Below are 23,259 nucleotides of genomic sequence, written 5' to 3'. Positions count from 1 at the left end.
AAGTCACCCCGTTTAGTAAGCAGCTGGGTCTCAAACACAGAGCGCTCAACTGGCGCGGGTGTTGTGCTCTTAGCTCCACTGACTCTTTTCTGTGTGTTTGCTTCCAGTTCTTTAAGGCCTCTTCCAAGACCGGCTCAGGAGCTACACTGTCAGGTGGGTGTCCCAGCTCGCGGGGTCTCATTGGCGCCGTTAGCATCTTTCTCCCCCTCTTTCGCCTGGGCTTCTCCTGGGGTGAAGAGAGCCCAGCAAGGTCTGCCGGGTGAGGAGGTCCCCACAAACAAATTTGTGTTTTCCTGGAAATGTCGTTCCCAGCCAGACTGGAAGATGCCTTTGGGAAAACAAGGCTGAAGAAGCCCTTCCATTTGGGCCCATCCGGGAAGCAGGGAGGGTCACACGTTCCCAGAATAGCCCTTCTTGTCCAAGTGGGGTTGACACGCAGAGGGGCAGCCAGATAGCGTGGGGAGGGCCCTCAGGGCCCAGGTCTGAGGGACTCTCGCCTGCCCTGAGGGATGGGTCCCCCTGCCATGCTTAGGACCACAGGGGTGGGATGCCCCCGCCCCTCATACAGAGGAGGACTGAGATGTGCTCTGTTTTGCTCAGCTCATGCCCTGGGCCCTTTGCTTCCATGAGGCAAGCTGACAAGGGCACTGGGATTCGTTCTCCTCTCTTCACGCCCCTTGCCTGTGTCCATCTTCATTTACAGTGGCTGGAGCTGACGTGCAGATGCTGCGGGAGAGGCTCATTGACGCCCTGGAGTCCCATAATGACACGTGGCCCTCCGCCTGTCCCCCACTGGAGCCTGCCAGGTATTTGGGGCTGGGGCAGGCCCAGGGCAGTGTGACAGGATGGCAGGCCTGGCAGTGAGAGGACAGTGGGGGCAGCAGGGCTGGGGACCGGGCTGGTTCTTCCTGTTGCCTGAGTGGTGGACACTCCAGTGGACTGGAGCCCAGAGCTGCCTGGAGCAGCTGGTGGAGGGCTTCCCATTGCTGGAGGTCCTACCCGAGGAGCCCTGACTTCCTGGGGCTGACAGGGATGCAAGGGCCCATCCCACCCAGTGGGAAGGAAAAGACGGGAGGGGTTCTCTGGGTCATACCTGCTGCTGCTTCTCAGAACCTGGAATATCGGAGGGATGCAGCTGGATTTCACATGATCTAACCCAGGGAGGGTCCCTGAGAGGGTGGGCATGGGGAGGAAAAAGGGAGACCAGATGCCGTTTAGAGGAAAGGGGATGGGGGACTGAGAAGCACAAAGCCCTGTAAAATGAAGGTGCTCATTTCCTGAGCCATAGCAGTGACCGGGGGATGGGGAGGTGACTCTCCTCCCTGGGCTGCAGAGCATCAGGTGGCTGGTGCCCTATATCTATCTACCTGCCCGGCAGCCTTCCAGGATCGCCTCCATTCTAGGAAAACAGGATAATGAGGTGCATGATGTCTCACTCTAACTCTCCCACAGAGGGAGACAGGTAGATTGAAAACACGAGGTCCTGCCCTTCTGGACGAGAACTCCGGATAGGAGAAAGCCCACCTTAAGGGGCCAAGAAGGAGCAAATCCAAGTACCAGCTGGGGCTGCTAGAGGGAGCTCAGCCACAGAACACAGTGAAGGTTCCGGATGCTGAGAAGGCCTCAGGAGGCAAACACTGGGGCTTCAGCGCCCACACTAAGTCTGCTGGTGTCTGGAAAGCTGAGGCCCTGCTGAGGGACTGTGTTTCCAAGTGTCAGTTGGTGTTGAATCCAACTCACAATGATTCTTTTATCATCTTTCCCAATTCTCCATCCTCCCAGAGGGCCTCATGGAGCCCCTGGACTGAGTATATGGTCTTGGTTTGGGGTTCCACAGCCAGACCCCATCTCTCCAGGAAACACCTCGCTCCTTCTTCCATTTCTCAATGATCTTGTCTCTGCCTCTCTCTCTCTCTTACACCCACCCTCCCTCATGGTGCCTTTTCAGCCCAGAAGATCTCAAAAGCAACCAGCCAGGTAAACCTGCCAGCCTCTCTCAAAGTGATCCTTCTAGAGAGCTTTAGGGAGGAGGCGGGGACCTGTGGTGGAAGGTGGGCTGCCTCTTCCAGAGTGTGAGTGGGAATGGACGGGCTGGGCGCGGGTTACGTGGTCAGCCGTCCGTGGGCTCGCTCTTCTGCCAGCCTTGGGGAGGTCTGGGGAAGTTGCCTGTGAGGCCACCTGCTCCCACCCCAGGGGCTCTCAGTGACCATCCGCCCACTGGGGTACACTCGGGCCCCCACCTCTCTGGCATGGCGTTTGTACTGTTGCTGGGCTGGGCTCCACTGGCCCCATGTTGCGCCTTCTGTTTGGAGGTAACCACTGCCCCATCACTGGATCCAGAGGAGGGAAATAGGTCATCAGGTTGGGGACAAAAGTAGATGCTGTTGTCTCCTGTTACATGTCTGAAGATGTTCTGCTTTTAATTGAAATAAGGGAACAAATCATTTTTGTATCATGCAATTGTTTTCTATTGAAACTCTGCATTTTTAAAACAGCTTGTATCTTAATTCTTTGATTTGGGGGGAATAATAAGATTTGCCTTCTTATTAATTTCCACCTTCGTCCTGGGGCCCTAGTTTCCTCGTATTAAAATAAGGAGGTTAAAATCTTAAAATAAAATTAAATAGCTTCTAAGATCTCCTGTACCCAGGACTTTCTGATTCTTTAGAAATCTTAAAATAAGATTAGATAGCTTCTAAGATCTCCTGTACCCAGGACTTTCTGATTCTTTAGTTCCTTTTGTATGCCTGCTCCAGGGGTGGAAAAAGCACATCTCCCAGTTGGTAGTGGCTTAGCACAGATCAAGGCTTGTGTCTGATGGGTAGTAAACACCAGCTTCTTAGGGGACCAATAAAAACTGCCCTCTAAGCCTGGGCCTTACCCAGAGCATAGAAACACCTGGTCTCAAAGCGTGCCTCCCCCGGTCTCCTCCTTAGACTGCCCGTACACACTCCTGATGCTGAAAAAGCAACCCAAATAGGTGGGTGAAGTGAAGAACCAGGTTTCGGTAATAGGCAGAGAGCGTCTTTTGAGACTCAGGGTTTGGTTTACTCCCACTGGAGGGCTGGCATGGAGAGACTTCCTCGAAGTCTTGTGTGCAAACAGAGGAGGAGGTGTGTGTGGCCGCATTCACGGTACTGGGTCAGCCACGTCTGCTGTCGCCGGCAGTTTTGCTTTCTTCCCACCACAGAGAGAGTGACTGCCAGCGTTGTCTCTTGCAGGCTGAAGGAGATTACTGGATTCTTTGCAAGAAATGATGAAGATTACCTGGCCCTGATCTTTGAAAGGGAAGGCTCCTACCTGGGTAGAGAGGTGAGCTGCCTGCACGGTCCCACAGCTCCTGCATAGCCGCTGGGAGGGAGCCAAGAGCAGGGCTGTTCCTGTGCCCTTCTTAGCGCAGCACTGGCCTGACCCCTGCTGGGGGAAACGGGAAGTGTAGGAGCTGGACCTTTCTGTCTGCTTGGATCTTCCTCGTGGAAACTGAGAATGATAACACCTGCTGTTTATTGAGCATTGCACTAGATTGCTGACACACGTAGTTGCTGATCTTTCTAATTAACGAAGATGGTCAAATAACAGGTCGAAGATCACACAGCCAGTGAATTGGTAGAGCAGGACTTCAAACCAGGTCTGTCTGCCTCCAAAGCTTGTGTTATTTCCACACTACCTTGCCCGCAAAGAATTGGAGTCAAAAATCTGGGGGGGAGGGAACATCAGAGAGCCTCTAGTCCCTCTTGAGGAAACGGGGTCCCTTCCCAGGTGAAGCAGATAACAGAATCAGGCGGGTTGGAATCTCCACTTCATCACTTATGTGCTGTGTCTGTGATCACGTTACTCAACTTTCTTGAGCTTCGTTTCCCTACCTTTGAAGTGGTGACAGTTACCTTTTTCAGCGTATGTTTGGGAACATCAAGTGAGGCGGTTTAGAGGAAGAGCCTGGATGAGTAACTGGCACAGAGTACGTGCTTTATAAAGATCCGTCCCCGGCCTGATGCAGAGAGTCTGCCGTTCCACCGCTGCCTCATGGACTTCGCGGGCCACTGGGTTTTTCCCAGATGCAGAGGTGGGACAGGGTCGGTGCTTGGGAGAAGTTCCAAGGCAGTGCAAGGAGATAGAGAGAGAGGGGATGAAATTAAACACCACTGTGGACTCCGAATGGTTTTCCTCCTGAAACTCCCCAAGCACAGTTGAACGCTCTGAGCTGTCTCCAGACCTCTCAGCCCCGAGAGGGGAAGCATGGAGGTGGGATGGGCAGGGAGCTTTGCTGAAGGAGTCCCATTCCAGGCCTGGCGTCATGCCTGTACAGGTGATTGATAAATGTTCATTGGAATCAGCTCTTCCTCCTACGCTCCCCCATTCCCCTAGTCACCAAGGGCACTGGTCCCGTGTCCATGCAGGGGTGCCCAGGGATGGCTAGTTTGAGAGTCAGGAGGGCACAGTGGCCAAGAGCCCCAGCTCTGGAGGCAGATCGATCTGGGATTGACAGCCCAGCTCAGGCGCTTGCTACATGAGTGACCTGATCACATGATTTCACTGCTGAGCTTCGGTTTTTGCGTCTACTATACGATAGGAGTTTTATTTTTTTAAAGAAATACTTACGTACATAACTATTTACTAGTCATTGTTAGAAGCACTTTTATAAAATTAACCCATTCAGTCTTCTTAACAGCCCTTGGAGGTGGTTATTGTTATTACAATTTTGCAAGTAAGGAAGTTGAGTCTGGGAGAGGTTTAGTCTGGGCGGGCAGGATTTAAACCCAAGCAGCCATGGTATACTGCACCACCTGGCTTGGTCTGCTAGTAATTGTTCCTATTTCATAGTAAGTATTATTTTGAAGATTAAATGAAACAGTCTATATACAGAACATAATACCTATTTAATAAATATTACCTAACAGTATATTTCTCCTTCTTAATCCTTTCTAAAAATAAAACCGTCACGTCTAAGTATGTTTTTCCGATTTGGAATATAGACAGAAAGTCTTACAAATATCAGAACAAAACTGAAACCACTTTTATTTTCTTCCAAATATCAGATACATACACTTTTTTAATTTACTTTTTTTATTGGAGTATAGTTGCTCCACAATGTTGTGTTAGTTTCTGCTGTACAGCGAAGTGAATCAGCTATATGTATACATATATCCACTCGTTTTTGGATTTCCTTCCCATTTAGGTCACCACAGAGCATTGAGTAGAGTTCCCTGTGCTATACAGCAGGTTCTCATTAGTTATGTGTTATACATATTAGTGTATATATGTCAATCCCAATCTCCCAGTTCAGCCCACCCTCTGCTTTCCTGCCTTGGTGTCTATATGTTTATGCTCTACATCTGTGTCTGTATTTCTGCCTTGCAAACAGGTTCATCTGCACCATTTTTCTAGATTCCACATATATGCGTTAATATACGATATTTGTTTTTCTCTTTCTGACTCACTTCACTCTGTATGACAGTCTCTAGGTCCATCCACGTCTCTACAAACAACCCAATTTCGTTCCTTTTATGGCTGAGTAATATTCCATTGTACCACATCTTCTTTATCCATTCGTCTGTTGATGGGCATTTAGGTTGCTTCCCTGACCTGGCTATTGTAAATAGTGCTGCAGTGAACATTGGGGTGCATGTGTGTTTTTGAAAACCACATCTTTTTACGCCTTTTACAAATTGTTCTCATTGGAAAGAAAATTACACCAAATTGGGACTGTCCTCAAGGATTCAAGATGTGTGGTCCGCACCATTCCAAGCAGGCAGCATTTGCACTCCTTACAGCAGGGCAGATGTAGTTGGCGGCAGGAGGCTCTCACTCATCACGATAGTCTACTCTTGGAAAGGTTTCGAGTCTGGCTAGAGCACAGCTGCCACCAGGTGCCTACTCAGGCCTTCCCTCTGTCCAGTGGCTTGGCCTACCCACCACCAAGTGTCTCACTGTCTCTGCAGGTGACTCTGGACCTGTCTCAGCGCCGGGGCGTAGTGGTGCGCAGGGTCCTCAACACACAGCATGACGTGGTGAACGAGTTTGGTGTCACCAGCTTCCCATCTTGCTACCTGCTGTTTCGGAATGGCTCTTCCTTACGGATCCCCGTGTGAGTGTCTCTCTGCCCCCTCTCTCCCCTCTCCCCGCGCTCCTCCTTTCTTCCTGCCTCGAGAGGCTGCCAGCCTTTCACAGGGGCTGACGGGTTCTTTCTCCTGTGAGTCTTCCGAGGAGTCCATGGGCACCCTCTGCAAGAGAAGCAGATATCTGCCTACGGTGGGTGGGGTGGTGGGCATGCTACAGCCAGGAGTCCGGGCCCAGAACGCTGCCCCCAGCTCAGCAGTTCAGCCTCAGGTCCCCGGCGTGCTCAACACCCAGCGTTGGCGCTTCAGCCCCATCCCCACCGCGGCCCTGGCCCTATTCCCCATCCTCCTCTCTCCACAGACAGACTCATTGGCAGTCTGCAAGTGCCTGGCAAGCGCTCAGCTACACCTGACCCTCCCTCCCTTTGGTTTTCTAATTGCAGAAAAGTTCATTAGGAGCCAGACAATAGCCAGTTCCGAAATGCCAAGAGAGAACAATCAGGCCAGCCGCAGCCCCTCTGTCAGGCTCCCGCTGCTGAATGGTGCCAGATGGTGCCTCAGTGCCCTCCCTGGGCAGATGATTGATGTCCACCCAGCCCTGCAGGCAGAAGTGCGAGGGCCAGGGAGACCAAGGCTGGCCTGAGATGTCCAGTGAGCCACTCCTCAGAGCCATTAGTGCCCTCCTGCACCAGGGCTGGGCAGCGCGGCCACTCGCCCTCACCCGGCCCCAGTCACCTGGCAGCACTGGGCCAGGCCTCGTCAGAGAGCGCGGGCGGGGGGCGGTGGAGGGAGGGGCAGGACGATGGCCGCGGGGACAGGGAGGGGCAGGAAGTGCCGGTCCTGGTGGGGAGCGGAGGCATTGTTTCCTCTCTTGGAGCTGGCGGAGGGGAAAATTGTTTGTGACGACGCTGCTTCTAGCCACCTGCTCGTCTGTAAACATGGGGCCGGGACAGTGGAGTGGAAAGCAGTGCTTCCCGGTGCCAGGTCCCCTGGGGTGTCCCGTCACGCTGCTGGTCTTCACATCCCTCCCTCCAGGGCCCTTGACCGGGAGGCGCCGCCTGCCCTTGAGGACTCCTCTTTATGAGACGAGAGAGAGAAATCAAAAGGATCGTCAGAAATGTCGTGGTTTGGGGTCGTTGCTGCTACTTTTTAAAAATCATGTATCAAACTCCCTTGACCTCCCTGGGGAGTAATGTCACCTCTGGTACCTTGGAGCAAGCTTGTGAGCTTCCTTGAGGCCACGTGCCACTTTGTAGCTTTGGTCTCTGGGGAGGGTCGTCAAACCCACCGTCCGGTCCGTGGCCAGAAGGAGCGCTGTCCCCAGAGGGCCCTCCTGCCCCCGAAGGTGCCCTGTCTCCCCACCTCTCCGAGGCAGGTTGAGGAATTCACGGGCCCAGCCGCTTTTCCAGGTGGGTTTTGACTTCAGACTGGTGTCAGAGAGGCTTTCCACAGCATGAGCAGTGAATAGAAAGGTTAACGTGAGGCAGGGCTGCCCCAATTTTTACCTCACTGAGGATAAGACCGATCCAGGTTCAAATATTTCTGAATAAACATTCCTGTCAGGTGAGCCACCCGCCTCCTCTCCTGCCACGAGTTAGCTCTGGGGTTTTGTTCCTCCATGCTCACTGCCTCTCCCCCATGGTTCCCTTCCCTCACAGGCTTATGGAATCCAGGTTCTTCTACACCATGTACCTGAAGAGGTTCTCCAGGGACACCAGCGAGACTGTCCCCACCCCGACTGCGCCGAACACCTCTAGACCCATAGCCCCTACCGTGTGGAAAGTTGCAGATCCGTAAGGCCACGCCTGGGCCTCCTCTTCCCTTCCCTTCCTCACCCTCTCTTCTAATCACAGACACGCCCCCCTTCCTTCCACACTCTGTTCCTTGTCACAAGCTTGGCACGTGTCATACTGAGCCCAGACCCCCCGAGGGCTGGCCTTGGCCTATGGGGGCCCCCGGCCGCTGGCCACGCACAGGAGAGTCTTAAAGGTGTGGAGGCGGCAGCGTCTGCTGACTGTGTTCTTCATGATGGAACGCATACTTTCCGATGCCCACATTCCTTAAGCTTAACTCTATTCAAGACCAAGTAGAATCAGCTTGGAAGGATAATGTGCAGCCTCCAAAACAACTTCCCACCCAAGCAGTTATTTCTGCAGGGCAGATGCAAGCCCTGCCCAGAGTTTACAGTCCCTTAGCAGCATCCCTTCTAGGAAGGCACCCGACCTCACTTGAATGCTTCTGGTGTCAGGAAGCTCACTACTTTTCAAGGTAGCCAGTGTCATCATGCACAGTTGTCAGCACGAGGTAACTGTTCTCTCTGAGGCTCCTTGGCTGTGCCCTGGTGGTAGAATTTCTGCTTGTTGGGCAGGGAGATGGGGCTGTAGACCTCTTGCTCTGGCCCCCAGCATGGTACCACGTGGAAATGGCTGACCAGGCAGCTCAGAGCTGAGTCCAGAGAGCGGCTTCCACAAGGGGGGCTGCACGAGAGAACTGGGGGCAGGGTCACTGGATTTCGGGAAGGATTTTGCATCCCAACACGAGAGACTCTAAGGGTGGAAAGTGCTAGTGGAGAGGTTTGTAGTAAATCAGGTGGGAAGGAAAGAGAAAGTAAGAGGTGGGTGTGCTCATTATAATCATTCAAATTATGATTATTCAGATCATTCAAATTGCTATTATGGCTGACACTTCTAGTCTTATGTGCCAGGCTCTGCTGGGCACTTCCGTCCATTATCTCCTCTAGTCAGGGGGCCACTCCTTAAGGCATAACACAGGAACGGAGAGGTAAACTGAGGCCCCAGGACATGGAAGTGGAGCAGAGGGAGGGGACTTTGGCACGAGGGTAAAGCGCAGGTGGCCACAGTGCTCACCCCGTCAGCTGACCTCATTGGCTTCCCACCACCTCAGGAGGCAGGTGGGGCAGGAGTCCATTTTACAGGTGAGATCACTGAGGCCGGAGAGGCGGGTTGAGTTGCCCAAGCCCCCAGAGCTAGGCCACCATAGAAGGAGGCAAGAATCTAGGGGTCAGGAGGCAGGGGTAGAGAAGCAGCCCTTCCCTCAGGACCCTGAGCCCAGATCTCACAAGAGCGTGATGGGCATGGGGTGGAGCAGCCAGCTGGGAGCCTGCAGCCCTTCCCCCAGGGCTGGGGTCAGCCCGAGAGGTGCAAGATGGAGCCCTGATGCCCAGGGTCTGGCAGCTGCAAGGACGTCAGCCAAAATAAACGTAAAACCCCACTTCCCCTTCTCCCCAGCCCCATTCTCAGCCTTGGCGGGCAGCAAACCCTTGGTCTTTCAAAGAGCACCCAGCTTCCCGAGCCATGTTGTGTGGGTGCGCCCCTGTTGGTCTACTTGTCTGTCCCTAGGGATCTTTGTTCAGAACAGAGAATGAAGCTCAACCTTCTACTAGTGGCCTGATAAAAACACCTTTAGTGAGTGATGGGAGAGGCTGGCCCTGGACCTGCAGAGGGGGAACCCTACTCTGTGCCAGGAGCTGCTGAGAGTTTTACATTTGTGCTTTTGTTTGATCCTCTCAGCAACCTACCTGTGAGCAAGTTATTACTATCCCCATCTTACAGATAAGGAATTGAGGCTCAGAGAAGTTAAGTAATTTGCCCAAGATAACACAGGTAGTTACTGGCAGAGCCAAGTGCTAACCTATTTATTTTATTTTATTTTTTTACTGAAGTGTAGTTGATTTACAGTGCTGTGCCGATCTCTGCTGTACAGCAGAGTGACTCAGTTATACACAGACAGACATTCTTTTGCATGATGGTGTATCACAGGATATTGAATATAGCTCCCTCTGCTATGCAGTAGGACCTTGTTGTTTATCCATCCTATGTGTAATAGTTTGCATCTTTTAACCCCAAACTCCCAATCCTTCCCTCCCCAACCCCAAGTGCTAACTCACAGGACTCTGTGACCATCAGCAGTGCCTCCTCTTCTCTCCCTTTGGCCCTGGGTGCTTCTCCCCAGCCCCTGCCCCATGGTTAATACTCTTTTCTCTCCCTGGCTCCTTCTGGGTCCTTAGCTCCAAGATCTACATGGCTGACCTGGAATCTGCACTGCACTACATCCTCCAGGTAGAAGTGTCCAAGTTCTCTGTCCTGGAGGGGCAGCGCCTGGTGGCCCTGAAAAAGTTCATGGCGGTGCTGGCCCAGGTGAGCAGGACCCTGCCCTCCCTTGTCCGGCAGCCCCACACCACATGGGATCAGTGCGCATCCCTGAAGCAGGCGCCGGGCCAGCCCCTCCCTCAGGAGCTCGCGGTCGGGCTGGACACCTGGACCCGCGGCTGTCCCAGTCTACTATGGGCTGCTACCCTGCGGTCTGCGCCCTCCTCCCGTCAGCCCCGTACCACCAGGGACAACCCCCTTCCCTCACCCTGCCCTGTGCAGGGGGGTGGGTGGGACCCAGGGCCTGATGCCCTGGGGATATTCCCAGCTGGCTCTGCCTGCCTGAGTCCTCTACCTCAGGCCGAGCCTGGAGTGCAGCCTCACTCCCTGCCGCGGTCACTGGGAAAGCAGGACCCGTGGACCCCAGTGAAGGAAAGAAGGCTTTTCTGAATCTCCTCTTTTCCCTCCCAGACTCTGGCCAAAGTCTGACGCAGCTCCCTGGCCTTAGCCGTGCCTTCCTTATTCCTTTGTAGTTTCCTGCCAGCATGGCTACTTCTCCAAGTGTAGCTCCTCCTTACTGAGGACCTGATGTGTGTCAGGCATTTAATCCTCTTAATCTCGCCGCAGGGTGGCAGGTGCCACCCCCATTTAAGAAGTACAGGTCGCTCAAGTGATGTGCCTTAGGCCTCCTGTTTGGTGGTGTCGTGGCCAGGATTTGAACCGGGGTCCCAGCTTTAGAGCCTGTACCCCTTCTCTGCCACGCTCCTTGCTCGTCTCTCAAGGTGAGATGTGGGCTGCCTCTTCCCTCTGCACCTGCCGCCTCCTCCCTCCCTGCATCCTTCTCTGCGGCTGCAGGTCCACTGCCAGTGCTGCCCTACTTAAATCCCGACGCTCTGGCTGCCGAGGACTTGCTGAGTCAGGTGCGGGCTCTGGTCCCCCTCAGAGGCTGACTGCTGACTCAGCCACCCTCGGCCCCCGGGAGCCAGGTCTGAGCCCCTCCTTCTGGCGCAGGTCTGCGGGCAGCTGGGACTACCTCTGGGGGTGGTCTGCGCCTCTCCCTCGGGAACTGCCGCCAGCCTGGTCCCTCTTCCCTCCTCACCAGGCCTGGCCCTCTGGTCCACTTGGCTTAGTGACGGGCATCTGTGGCTGCACCGAGGACCCTGTGAGGTGGCAAGTGCTGTCACAGCGCTGTTCCGGTCTAAGGCAAGACAGCTTTCAGCCCCTCTCAGATGTTCCACGCAGACTGGGCCCCTGTTCTTCAGCCCAGTCTGATAATAGAGCCTTTCCTCAGAGGCCTCGTGAGCCGCTTGGTCCTCAAGTTGCCGAGGCCCAGGGTGGCTGACCCAGAGGCTCAGAGGGGAAGAGTCCTCGAGTAGTTCTGTGTGCTGTCCTCCTGCCTGACACGTGAGGCGGGGCCCCAGGAAGCAGAGAGGGGTCCCCTTACCCCCCCAGTCCAATCCACTCTGAAGCACTCATCCCAGGGGAATTATCATGTGCTGCATGTATCTCTCAGCTGGACTCGAAGCTCGTTTGGGTTTGGCTCCCAGTGGGACTGTTGCAGCCAGTGTGAGGGAAAAGAATGAGACCCAGGAAACGCCCGAGCGGGGCAGAGGCTTAAGCAGCACCCTCTCCGTGGTGCCCGCCGAGCTTCTGCCCTCAGCAATGCTGGAACTGAGTTTGGGGTGAAGGAGTCCTCCCTGCCAGAAGCCAGGACCCTCAGAGAGGAAAGTGGAGGGCTGGGGGGCACGGGCTCAGGGGCATCTGCTGTGCAGCACAGCCCCTGGAGGCTGCGGAGTATTCTGGCCCTACCCTTGCCTGGGTAGCTTTATCCTGAGGAGCAATAATAGTAGCAGCTACCGTTTCTTGAGCTCTGACAAGGTGTCCGACTCTGCAAGGTACTCCTTTGTGTTTTAGCTTATCTGCATTTCTCAGAACAGACTCCACGGGGTGGGTGCTAGCATTATCCCATCACAGAGAGGGGAATGGAGGCCCAGAGGGGTAAAGCACCTTGTCCAAGGTCCTCCAGCCGGTGAGTGGCTGAGCTGAGATTTGCGCCTACGTCTCGTCTAACCCACACCCTTATGCACTCCGTGCGTGGAGCACTGAAAGGCTGAGTGAGTAGAGCTCACTCTGCCTGCTCAGCCTTAGGGACCTGTCAACTGTGAGTATGGCCAGTTGGGAGGCACTGCCCGGCGGCCCAGCCCGGGATCTCCCTGCTCCCTCACGGAAGCGGCTGGCAGGACTGGCCACTGGGTGGCGTGTGGTCACCAGGGTTTCCCTGCTCCCGGCGCAGGGTGACTCCCTGTAGTCCAGAGCCCCTTAATTCATCCTTCCTCCTGACACCGTGGCCTTAGAGGGCGTCATCCTTCCAAATCAGGACGATGGGTGAAGGTCAGTGAGAAACGCTGACTTGAAGCTGTAAATTCGTGTTGAGAGCCCAGAGGCCCGTGTGAGCTGACCAAGAGGGAGCGTGTCAAAGCACAGGATTCTTTCCGGCCACTTCTGCTGGGGGACAGTGTCCAGCCTGGAGATAAGAATACGCCATGACTTTCTCAGAGGACTGGGTCCCTTGGCAGGATTTTCTGTTTAGGGATCATTCCTGTCTGCAGCACCCTTCTTCTCACAAATGCTTTTCTTTGCTGGTTTTCCTCCTGTGTTGCCCTCTCGACCTGCCCCTTCATGGTTTATCTGACCTGCTCTGCTACTGCAGCCCTCTCTCTCCCTCCTCCCCCCACCCTGGGTGTGTTTGTGCGTGCAGTGCGGTGCGCGCACACAGGCATCCATCCTCGTCCCTGGAGTCCTTGTGGTTTTAAAGTGCTGATACTAATCCGATTTGAGTTGACTTATTGTCAGAGTGGCTTTTCATGCTCCTCAGAGACTGTTGGGAGTTCCCGTCAAGATTTGGATCTCGGCTCAAGCCCCTGCACTGCCTTGTCCCCATTGGCAGCCCGTGGAATACAAATGAAAGGCCATTTGCCAGCCTCGCCCAGCTGGTCAGTTAGCGAGTCAGCTGCTCTGTCAGAAGATGAGCTGAACAGAGGCCCGTGTGGCCCAGGGGTCCCAGCAGCCCTGGGCAGCGACACAGGAAGGTGCTCAGCCTTCCTGCCAGTGAGCGTGTGGTCAGGTCAGAACTGGAGCCTGCAGCCTGGAGAGGGGGCGGCCTTGAGGGCCTGGTCCCACTGAGCGCCTCTGCCCACCCCTCCCCCTCGCCTTCGCAGGTGCTCCAGAGCAAAGGTAGTGAGGAACCCACATGTGGGTGTTAGGCAGGATGTTTTCCCCGTGGTCTTGGAACATTCTAAAAAATGCCTCGGCCCACTTCAGCCTGGCCCCCGGCCTTCCCCAGGACTGCGGAACTCTGGGGGAATTATTTCTCACTCTCCCCTTATCGCTCCCATAGTACTTCCCTGGCCAGCCCTCGGTCCAGAAATTCCTGCATTCCATGAGTGACTGGCTCAAGAAGCAACAGAGAAAGAAAATTCCCTACGGTTTCTTTAAAACTGCCCTGGACAGCAGGAAGGAGGTGAGTGTGGGAGGGCTAAGGAGGATCTCCACCTCATGCTTGATATCTATGGGAGTGGAAGGGCTTCACCCTGTCACCTCTGACCTCTGTCACCGACCTGCACTCAGGAAGGAGGCAGTGATCGTGGTCGGGTCCTCCCATTAGGAGCGAGTAAACTGCTGTTTATTGAGCCCTCTCTGTACAGACCTCATTTAATCCTCGCAGCATGAGTGGAAGGCAGATATTATCCCCATTTAGCAGATGAAGAAACAGAGGTCAAATAAGCTAATATCATACAACCTGTAAGTGGTTGGGCTGAGATTTAGAACCAGTTGTGAGACCCCGGTGGTGAGAGAGCTTTTTTTTTTTTTTCTGCGGTACGCGGGCCTCTCACTGCTGTGGCCTCTCCCGTTGCGGAGCACAGGCTCCGGACACGCAGGCCCAGCGGCCATGGCTCATGGGCCCAACCGCTCCGCGGCATGTGGGATCTTCCCGGACCGGGGCACGAACCCGCGTCCCCCGCATCGGCAGGCGGACTCTCAACCACTGTGCCACCAGGGAAGCCCGGTGAGAGAGCTTTTAATTCCAGCCCTCTGTTGCTCCCTGGCATGCTGTGCTCCTCAGCAACGCTTCTGTCCAGGGTCAGCTTTCTGGGCTCCTGCTCTCACAAAGGTGGGCACGTCAGCCAGGAGAGGTGCAGAACCTCACAGACGTGTGGGGTGTCAAAGCTTGACGGGACCTTAGAGATGACCCCCCTCGTTCTACAGAGGGGAGGCTAAGGCTAGAGTAACGATGTGACCCGGTCTGTGTCACGGGTTCTCAGACCTACTGCTCCTTTGACGGGTGTCGCCAGTGGAAGGGAAATGCCACCTTCAAGGTGATAAACTGAAAAAGGGACCATTTGTTCTGGGGCTCTGTGCTGACCTGGAGTCTTCTGCAAGTTGCCCTCCCCACTTCCCACGCCAGCTCCTTTTTCTTCTCCGCATATGCATTCACGTTTGTGTGTGTCCCTTAGGGTGCTCTGACTGCCGACAAGGTGAACTGGGTGGGCTGCCAAGGGAGTCAGCCGCACTTCCGCGGCTTTCCCTGCTCCCTGTGGGTCGTCTTCCACTTCCTGACCACGGAGGCAGCTCGGCAAGATGTAGACCACTCACGAGAAACAGGTGAGTCTGGGCCTGTGCACCCCTTGTGCCTCAGCCGGCCCTGTCCCGCCCTCCGCTGGCTCCCCGCTGCAGGCCTGAATTTAGGGGAGTCCGCCTCTGCAGCTGGCCACACACAAGCAGCGGGCCTGGAGTAGCCACTCAGCCCTGCCCGCTGCCCCCGAGGTGGTGCCCCACCAACGGGCGTGAGGCTGCTCCCTGGCTCTCTTGTAGCCGTAAGCCTGATTTATTTTTAGTCTTCCCGAGAGAGTTCTGGTTCTATTTTTTATACTCCCATAAAGAAAAGAACTATGTCTATTTCACAGTTTATGCAGCTGATACCGTAGACTCAACAATTTTACTGCACTTCCCACTGAAAAATCATTTTCTAGGGGAACCTGGGGAAGTACTTTTCCCCCTTTGCCCTGTTTCATCCCCAAACCATGCAGCTGCTCTCCACAACCCACACTGCCCCACAGCCGCACACAGCGACTGAACAGGTGGGCATCTAGCTCACGGAGGGACCAGGCTGACGCCAGACCCTGGCCCAGCCTGGAGGATACAAGGAGGAAGAGGCAGTCCCTGCTCCCAGTGGGCTGTGAGACAGGTGGGCACAGGGCTGCCATGCAGCCTGCCAGGGCCCAGGGGGAGAGCAGGATGTGCGGGTGGAAGAGAGGGAACGCTCCACGCCATCGGGAAGGGTGGGAGGAGGTAAGTGAGGGGGAACGATGGACAAGAGTCCCCGACAGAGGAGACGGCCTGTGCAGAGACAGAGGGAACAGGGGGAGCTGCCGGATGTGCGGACAGCCAGCCAGTCTGTCAGCCCGGATTTACGGAGTGTCTCCAAAGAGCCGGGCCCTGCTCTAGGGGTGGGGTACGGCAGTGCATACAGCGAGACATCCCTGCCTCAAGGGGACAATAGTCCAGTGGCAGGAGACAGACAGTAAACACAGATCATTTCAGGTGTGATGGTGAGTCGGTGAAGAAGACAGAGCCAAGCGGTGGGGGAGGGGGGCTGGAGAGGGGATGCTGTGTTTAGACAGGGTTTCTGGCTGGGGGAGGCTTCTCGGAGGAGGGGCCCCTGTGCTGAGACCTGATTGGTGAGAGGGAAGCAGCGGTGGGACATCTGGGATGAGAGCCTCCCGGGCTGTCTGCTCAGGCTGCCATAACAAGGTGCTACACATTGGGTGGCTTAAACAACAGAAACGTGTCTTCTTACAGTTCTGGAGGCTGGAAGTCCACAATGAAGACGTTAGCAGGGTTGGTTCTGTTGAGGCCTCTCCTTGGTTTTGTAGATGGCCATATTCTCCCTGGGTCTTCCCACGGTCCTCAGTGGGGGTGTTCCTGGCTACGTCCAATTTCCTCTTCTTACAAGGACACCAGTCATATTGGATTAGGTTGTACCCCAGTGACATCATTCTCACTTAATCACCTCTTTAAAGACGCTGTGTCCAACCAAATACAGTCACATTCTGAAGGACTCAGGGCTAGGACTTCAACATAAGAATTTTAGAGGACACAGTTCAGCCCATAACCCAGGTCAAGGACTAGTAAGTGCAGGGAACAAGTCTGGTGTGTGTGCAGCACCAAAAGGTGGCCAGTGTGGCAGAGCCTGGGAGTGAGGGGAGCAGGAGAGGAGGTGGGCTTGGAGGTCCTGGTGTGGGAGGGAGGGAGATTTCAGTCTCTGCATTATGAGAATCTACTAGGGACCTTAAGCAGGGGAGTGATGCACACGAGATCGGTGCTTTAGAGCGATTACTGGGTGGAGGGTGGGCTACAGCAGGGCAAGGGGGAGGCAGAGCAGCCGATTAGGAAGTTGTGGAACTTGTCCAGGAGAGGTGGTGGTGGCCTAGACTAGAGTTGTAGGTGTGCACATGGAAGAAGAAGTGGGCAGGTTTGGGAATATTTTAAAGGTAGAGCTGATAGGACTCAGTGACGGATTGGATGAAGACTATGCAGGATCAAGGACTTTGGTCGGACCTTGGACTTGTTGGGCCTGAACGTCAGGTAGTTGATGGTCCTATGAGCTGAGAAATGGGAAGGCTCAGGGCGGGGAGGGAGTAGATGGGGGAGGGTACACTTAGTGGTCTGTGCCTATTGGATCTCTGAATGGAGATGTAGACAGTTGAGTCTGCAGTTCTGGGGGGAGGTCCAGGATAGAGATACAAGTCTTGTGGTCATTAGCATATAGACGGTAGTTCAGGCCTCGGGACCGGAGGAGCCCATTAGTGGGTGGGCAGAGAAGAGGGCTGAAGCCTGAGCTCTGGGGCATTCAGCATCCAGACCTCTGCTGGGGGCGCAGGGGCCAACAAAGGAGACTAAGAAGGAGTGGCCATTGCAATTTCAAGAGGTCCCCCAACATAAAGAGTTTCAAGAGCGAGAACATAGTCAGCCAAGTGGGGAGGCGGTGTGAGGCGAGGACCTCCCTGGCGAGAGCTGTGTCAGTGGATTAGTGGAGAGAGAGGCCTGGTTGGGTTGGGCTGAAGAGAGAGGAGCCGGGAAGAAATTGGAGGTGATTGGGGTGTGACTGGGGTCAGAGAAGGGGTTTCTTCGTTGTAGTTCTTTTTTCTTGTCGGAAGGAGCCCATACAAGGGAGAAATTGATGATGCCATAACACAAGAAAATATTCGCAGGAGTGAAATCTTGGAAGAGGCGAGAGGGGTGAGGTCCAGAGCATGAGCCAGGCGGAGGAGGCGAGGATAGCTGCAGGGCAGGTGGTGAGTGGGTGGCGGGGGTGGAAGCGGGAGCTGAGGGGGCTGAGGAGGTGAGAGGCAAGGCACAGCTTGGCGTGGGCACTGACGTCGCCAGAACCGAGGGCACGGGCAAGGGTGGTGCGTGGGACAGAGAGCTGCGTGCTGCAGTCCCAGTGGATGGAGGGGTCAGACTCGGAGTTGGAGCTTTTAAAGGGCTGGGGGGATCGCAGCAGGAAGGAGAGAGAGTTTGGAAGCAACCGACAGCAGGGAGAGTACTTTCGCCACCTCCAGCCCTGAGTGTGGAAGACGGAGGGGTTTAAGGGGAGCGGGTTTGGGGGAGCAGTGGTATCTTCAGGGAGGAGCCTGTGTCAGAGCAAGAAGAGGGCGGGTATTCAGAGCCTGTGCTGTTGCCAGGCCAGAGAGCCCAGTGGGAGGAAGTGAGGGGGCCGGGGAGAAATGGAGACAAATTAGGGAGCGTTCGGGGCCAGATCGGGATGGGCTGTGGACGCAGCATGGCACGATGGGGAGCGAGTTGGAACAGGAAGCCTAAAGCAGGAGGGGCAGAGTAGGGGCCCACGGGATGGGGGATGGGCACCGTGGCCCCTGCCTTCCTCTCCAGCCACGTCTCTTAGAGCCTGAGTGTCCTGACAACGCGTTTGGACTTTATCCTGAGTGTCTGTAAGTGATGAGGGCCTGGATAAGAGGCAGACGAGGGAGACTGAGGTTTACGAGTTTGGAAGGAGATGGGGTCAACTCGAACATGCCCCCTGGGAGGTGAAGTAGACAGGGAGACCTGAGCCCCTCACCAGGTGGGCTGGGGTGTGTGTTCCCCGTGCAGAGGCGACCACGGTGGGCCTGTGATGGGAACAGTGGTGGAGCCAGCAGGGACAGGCAGCCAGAAGGGCCCCTGTGACTGGAGTCTCCTCTCCCCTGTAGTCAAGGCCCAGGAGATCCTCCAGGCCATCCGGGGCTACGTTCGCTTCTTCTTTGGCTGCCGAGCCTGCGCTGGCCACTTTGAGCAGATGGCCACTGAGTCCGTGCACCAGGTGGGGAACCTGAGCAGCTCCATCCTCTGGTTCTGGTCTCGCCACAACAAGGTCAACGCTCGCCTCGCAGGTAAGGAAGGGCCTGCCTCCAAGGCTGGAGTCACCTGCAGAGGGAGGGTGAGGCGGGGGAGCTTTGGAGTCTGGGACCAGAGGCAGGAGTCGGGACCTTCTTTGTCCTCTAGGTTACACCCCGTGTTTCATGGTGCTTCTCAGCACCCAGAGCCCTTTCACGTGCTCTGCCAGCCCTGCTGATGTATGTCAGTATCATTAGACCTATTTTCTAGATGAGGAAGCTCAGGCTTTGGCACCGTGAGACCCTGGTCTTCCGATGCCATTGCTCACTCTCTCGCCCACACCAGGGCCCCTCCCTCTGGCCTGTCGGGGTCCCTTTCCTGCCTCGCATGTCCTGCTTTCTGGCTCTTGGCCCCTTACTCAAACCAACAGAGAGGAGAGAGCTGGGCCTCTCCCCGCCCTGGGAGGGGTATAACGATAAAATATACTTGAAGAGAAAATCCTGGTCCTTCCTGGAAAAACCAGGGACCGATTCTCCCGGGAGAGGCCTTGTCTTCTGAATATACCTCATTTACAGTGTTTTCTATTCCCCGTGCACAGGAGTCAGATGGGTCCAACAGGCAAAAGCATTAAACTCCAGAGGTGGCCAGAAGCTGGTGGGTGGGGAGGGAGCCACCCGTGGATGGAGCCTGGGCTTGTCTGTGGGGAGAGAGGAAGTGTGTTTGGCTGGGACAGACCTCCCAGGGGCGGCGGGAGGTGGGGGATGAGGCCTGGGGCGGGGCCAAGGTCAAAGGAGCCCGTGGAGCAGGTGGCTGTGCAGGCGGCTGCACTTGGTCTGCATCTCCTGGGGCCTCCTGGTGGACTTCAAAAGAAGACACGTGCTGTCTCTCCTCCCACCCCTTCTCTCCCTGCCCCTGTCTGCCCCTGCCACCAGATGCTCATTTGACCCTCCAGCCTCAGGACCTGTAGGCTCCTGGCTTCTCTGGGGGCCCAGCTGCTGCTGGAGGGCCAGGAGCCCACGCCTCTCCCTGAAGGGAAGGCCGAAAGGAAGGCAGTGTCCTACTCTCTCTAGAGGGGTCCTTTCAGATCAACTAGTAACAATAATGAGCAGGTGCAAATGGAGTGCTCACTTTGCAAGGCCTGATCACTATGACTTCTCACTGGACCCTTGGAATCTACATGTTGCTCCCTCCCCAAAATAATCATTCTGATTTTTACATCACTTACTGCTGCTGCTTCCTCATTCTGGCCAGCAACTTTTTTTTTTCCTATTAAACCCTTTAGGGGAGGTACCTCCTCCAAGAGAGATGGGCTGATTGCCATTCCCCAGGTGACACTGGAAGAGGGGCCGGTGGCAGGCCCTCTGGGGCTCTGCCCACAGTGCCAGTCCTGCTTGGGGTCCCAGTAGCCTGGTGGGAAGGGCAACTTCTTGACTCTCTCCTGGGTGTCCTTTTCCCCATCCAGGCCCCCAGGCCTCCCCACACCCCACCCCTTGGGGCCCACCGGACGAAGAAATTCCACTAACTCCTACCTACCCCAGAGGGCCGCAGCGGGTAAAGGAGGCGCCTCGTGACTACCATGTGCCTTGGGCTCTTGCTTTCAAAGCACTTTCCCTTTGATTACAAAAAGAATGGCTCTTCACTCGCGTAAAACCTGGGAAATTTTAGAAAAATGCAAAGAAGATACATACTAGTGGACCATCCAGTCTGCAAGACAGGTCGTTCTGAGTCTTCTCGCCCTTTCTCATGTCTGGTCCAGGGGTACAAGCCAGCAGTGAAGTTGACAAAGAGAGACAGCGGGTTAACACGGGGAAGTGACTGGAAGGGAAGCTGTGGAGTTCTGGGGGTGGGGGAGGGTAGGAACGTCCTCTCCCAGAGAGGCACCAGTGTTGGGCCCTGCGGTGGGCCAGGCTCTGTGCTAGGTCTTTCATCTGCCCTCTCTCGCGCCCATCCTTTCCCAGGGCAGCAGTGCCCCCTTTTTGCAGATGAGGGAGCTGGCATTCTGAATGGAAGAATGCGGTCTGGGCTTCCGGGTGGCCAGTGTGTCACAGGCAACCTGTGTGTGCTTCCCTCCCCAGGTGCTCCCAGCGAGGACCCCGAGTTCCCCAAGGTGCAGTGGCCACCCCGTGAGCTCTGTTCCGCCTGCCACACTGAACTCCAGGGTGCGCCCGTGTGGGACCTGGGCAACACCCTCAAGTTCTTGAAGACCCACTTCTCCCCGAGCAACATCGTCCTAGACCTTCCTTCGGCTGGCCTGGGCCCCCGGAGGGGTGCATAGAGGATGGCAGTCCCCCCAAGGCAGGTGGAGCTGGAGCTGGCGATCGGAAATTTTACTCTGGGCCCTGAGAAGGCTGAGATCATGGCGGGCCCAGGGACAATGTCCCCTGGAACCACCATCCCAGATGTTCCAGCAGAGGGACCTGGGGCAAGTCACCCCCAGGAGACGCAGGCTGGCCTCAGCATGGCCAGAGATGAGCCAGACCAGGAAGCTCCTGAGCACATAGCGGGGCTTCAGAGGGATAAGTTGGAGCAGCCAAAAGGGCGGCAACGCTTGAGCAGGCGAGACACAGGAGCCGTGTTGTTGGCTGAATTCCTGGCTGGGAAGAACTTCCCCAGAGGCCCTTCAGAGCTGAGGCGAGTGGGCCGCAGCTCCAAGCAGCTGGCCAGCGACCCTGACGGGGAGCCAGAGGCCGGGGCCAGGCAGGACCGGAGCCAGTGGCTGCAGGTGCTGGAAGGGAACTTCTCCCACCTGGACATCAGCCTCTGTGTGGGGCTCTCCTCCGTGTCCTTCATGGGTCTGCTGGCTGTGTACACCTACTTCCGGGCCAGGATGAGGGCCCTGAAGGGCTATGCCAGCCACCCCGCAGCCCGAACTGTCCAACTTGGGAGGGGGCAGGATAGGGAGCTGCCATCCCTGGGCTCTTCCAGCCCCCTGCACCCCACCCCTCCCACCTTGTTCCTTGTCCAGGAAAATCTAGGAAAACCAGTTACTGCAGCAGACCTCCCTGGGGCTTCTGGGAAGGGATGTTCCGTAGACAGGAAGACATGCACAGGGTCCAGGTTCATCTGCCAGCAGAGGGGGAGGACAGCCTTGGGCAGTGGGGTCGGGAGACTCCATCCTGGGCCTCTCAGCACCGAATTCCTCTTTTTCAGCTTGTTTGAAGTCCTCCCTCATTCTTGCTGAAGCTTCAGTGATTCCCGCTTGGTGTTGGCCCTAAACTGGGGCAAGTGAGGCTGCAGTCTCCAAGGTTTCCCATCTCCAGAGGAGGGGCCCCTGGGGCTGGAGTGGACTCCTTACTACATCCCGGGACTCCGTCCATCCTGCTACAAAGAGCCCTTTGCACCAGAGAAGGAAGGACTGCCTCTGGCCCTCTGTGCCCGCCCGTCCTCCAGCCCCTCAGACCCTCCTGGGTAGGGTTTGGCTTTACGGTGGGCTTCGGAAGCTTCTGGAAGTCATGCTGGTCTCCCAGGTGAGGTCTGTGGGAGGAGGGCCTCTGGCCGGCTCCTTCCCAAACCTTGGGTACAGGAAGGGTACAGGCTGGAATCGGTGTGGTGATGGTACTGGGCTGGGGGCAGGGGGTGGTTAGGGAGGGCTGTTGGGATCTCTAGTGCCTTAGCTGTGAGAGGCTGAGAGAAGCGTTCGCTTTGAACATGCTTTGGCTTCTCCGCATTGGGCTCCACCCCTCTTGGAGCTGGGTCTTTTGTCTCTTGTTGATTTTCATCTCCAAAATAGATGCTAATCTTTACTGTGGAGGGAGGGGAGTGTCATCCCTCTCAAGGGTCCACCTCCCATCCTGTAGAGGTTAACAGGGTCAGAGGGGAGGATGACGCTGTACACATGCTTGATCCCCACTCTGCCCCACGGTCGAGGGGGCTCTGGAATAAATTATTTTTGTTAAGGCAAGCGCCGCTGTGTTCCTTAACTTGCTACTAGTGTCCGGGGCTGGGTAGAATGTGCAAAACCCAGCCTGACCTGGGATGCAGCCAGCTCTCGGGGGGTCAGAGCGCCCTTGTCATAGCCCCTGTCTCCTGGATGGGGCCCTCCCCCACTGTCCACAGAGCTCTCTGTGCCCCGAGCCCCTCAGTCCCGCCTCCCCCCGCCCCCGCTCCCCCGCCCTCCCAGGGAGCACCTGCCCGGGTGCTCTCAGTTCTGCTCCAGGAACCTTGGCCTGCGCCCGCCTGACCCCTCCTCCGGCAGGCGGCCTACATCTCCAGCTCTCCTTGGAGGAAGGAGAGAGGGCTTGTTTTCCAGAGCCAGCCTGGGCTGCCTGCTCAGCAGGGAGGGGTCAGCCAGATTGGAGAGCCTGCCCCTAATCCGGCCTGCTGGGTTCTACAGGGATCAGAGCAGCTGATAATGAACCTCATTAAGGGAGAGCAGGAGCCTCAATCCGATTTGGGGTTTTCTCTTAGACATCTTCGCTCTGCTCAGATGGCCTCGGCCCTGTGTGGAGCAGGTGGGGTGCCAAGCACGCTCCCTCTGCTGGGGCAGCTGGGTGGGGAGGGTGGAGGGGGGCAGGCAGGTCGACCCCCCGCTTCCCTGCTTGTGTTAGCCCTGTGTCACCTCCTTAGCTGCCTGGCGCCTCGGGTGGATTGCAGCCCGGAGCCTCTCTGCAGGCCTCTTGTCTGTCCAAGAGTTTCCTCTCTGTGTCCTTGCTCTAGTCACCCACCTGCCCCCTCCATCCTCCAAGGCGGGCTCGGCTCATCTC

At 56.1% G+C, this 23,259-nt stretch overlaps 1 protein-coding gene across 2 annotated transcripts in view; it reads left to right on the top strand.

The window, feature by feature from the left end:
• QSOX1 (quiescin sulfhydryl oxidase 1) overlaps window positions 1-22,457 on the top strand; it is a 41,232-nt gene extending 18,775 nt beyond the window's left edge. For both annotated transcript variants that reach the window (XM_027086152.1, XM_027086153.1), the window contains 11 exons: window positions 108-153; window positions 704-806; window positions 3,222-3,312; window positions 5,940-6,085; window positions 7,715-7,849; window positions 10,084-10,213; window positions 13,563-13,685; window positions 14,680-14,827; window positions 18,433-18,612; window positions 20,632-20,851; window positions 21,707-22,457. In XM_027086152.1, the coding sequence (XP_026941953.1) occupies window positions 108-153; window positions 704-806; window positions 3,222-3,312; window positions 5,940-6,085; window positions 7,715-7,849; window positions 10,084-10,213; window positions 13,563-13,685; window positions 14,680-14,827; window positions 18,433-18,612; window positions 20,632-20,831 (1,302 nt within the window). In that variant the 3' untranslated portion in view covers window positions 20,832-20,851; window positions 21,707-22,457. The remainder of the gene's footprint in view (window positions 1-107; window positions 154-703; window positions 807-3,221; window positions 3,313-5,939; window positions 6,086-7,714; window positions 7,850-10,083; window positions 10,214-13,562; window positions 13,686-14,679; window positions 14,828-18,432; window positions 18,613-20,631; window positions 20,852-21,706) is intronic.
• The last annotated feature ends 802 nt before the right edge of the window (window positions 22,458-23,259 follow it).

This window comes from Aethalodelphis obliquidens, unplaced genomic scaffold, assembly GCF_003676395.1.
Source record: "Aethalodelphis obliquidens isolate GAN/ISIS:26980383/991018 unplaced genomic scaffold, ASM367639v1 scaffold55, whole genome shotgun sequence".
NCBI lineage: Eukaryota > Metazoa > Chordata > Mammalia > Artiodactyla > Delphinidae > Aethalodelphis > Aethalodelphis obliquidens.
This window is presented reverse-complemented; position numbering and strand designations above follow the sequence as displayed.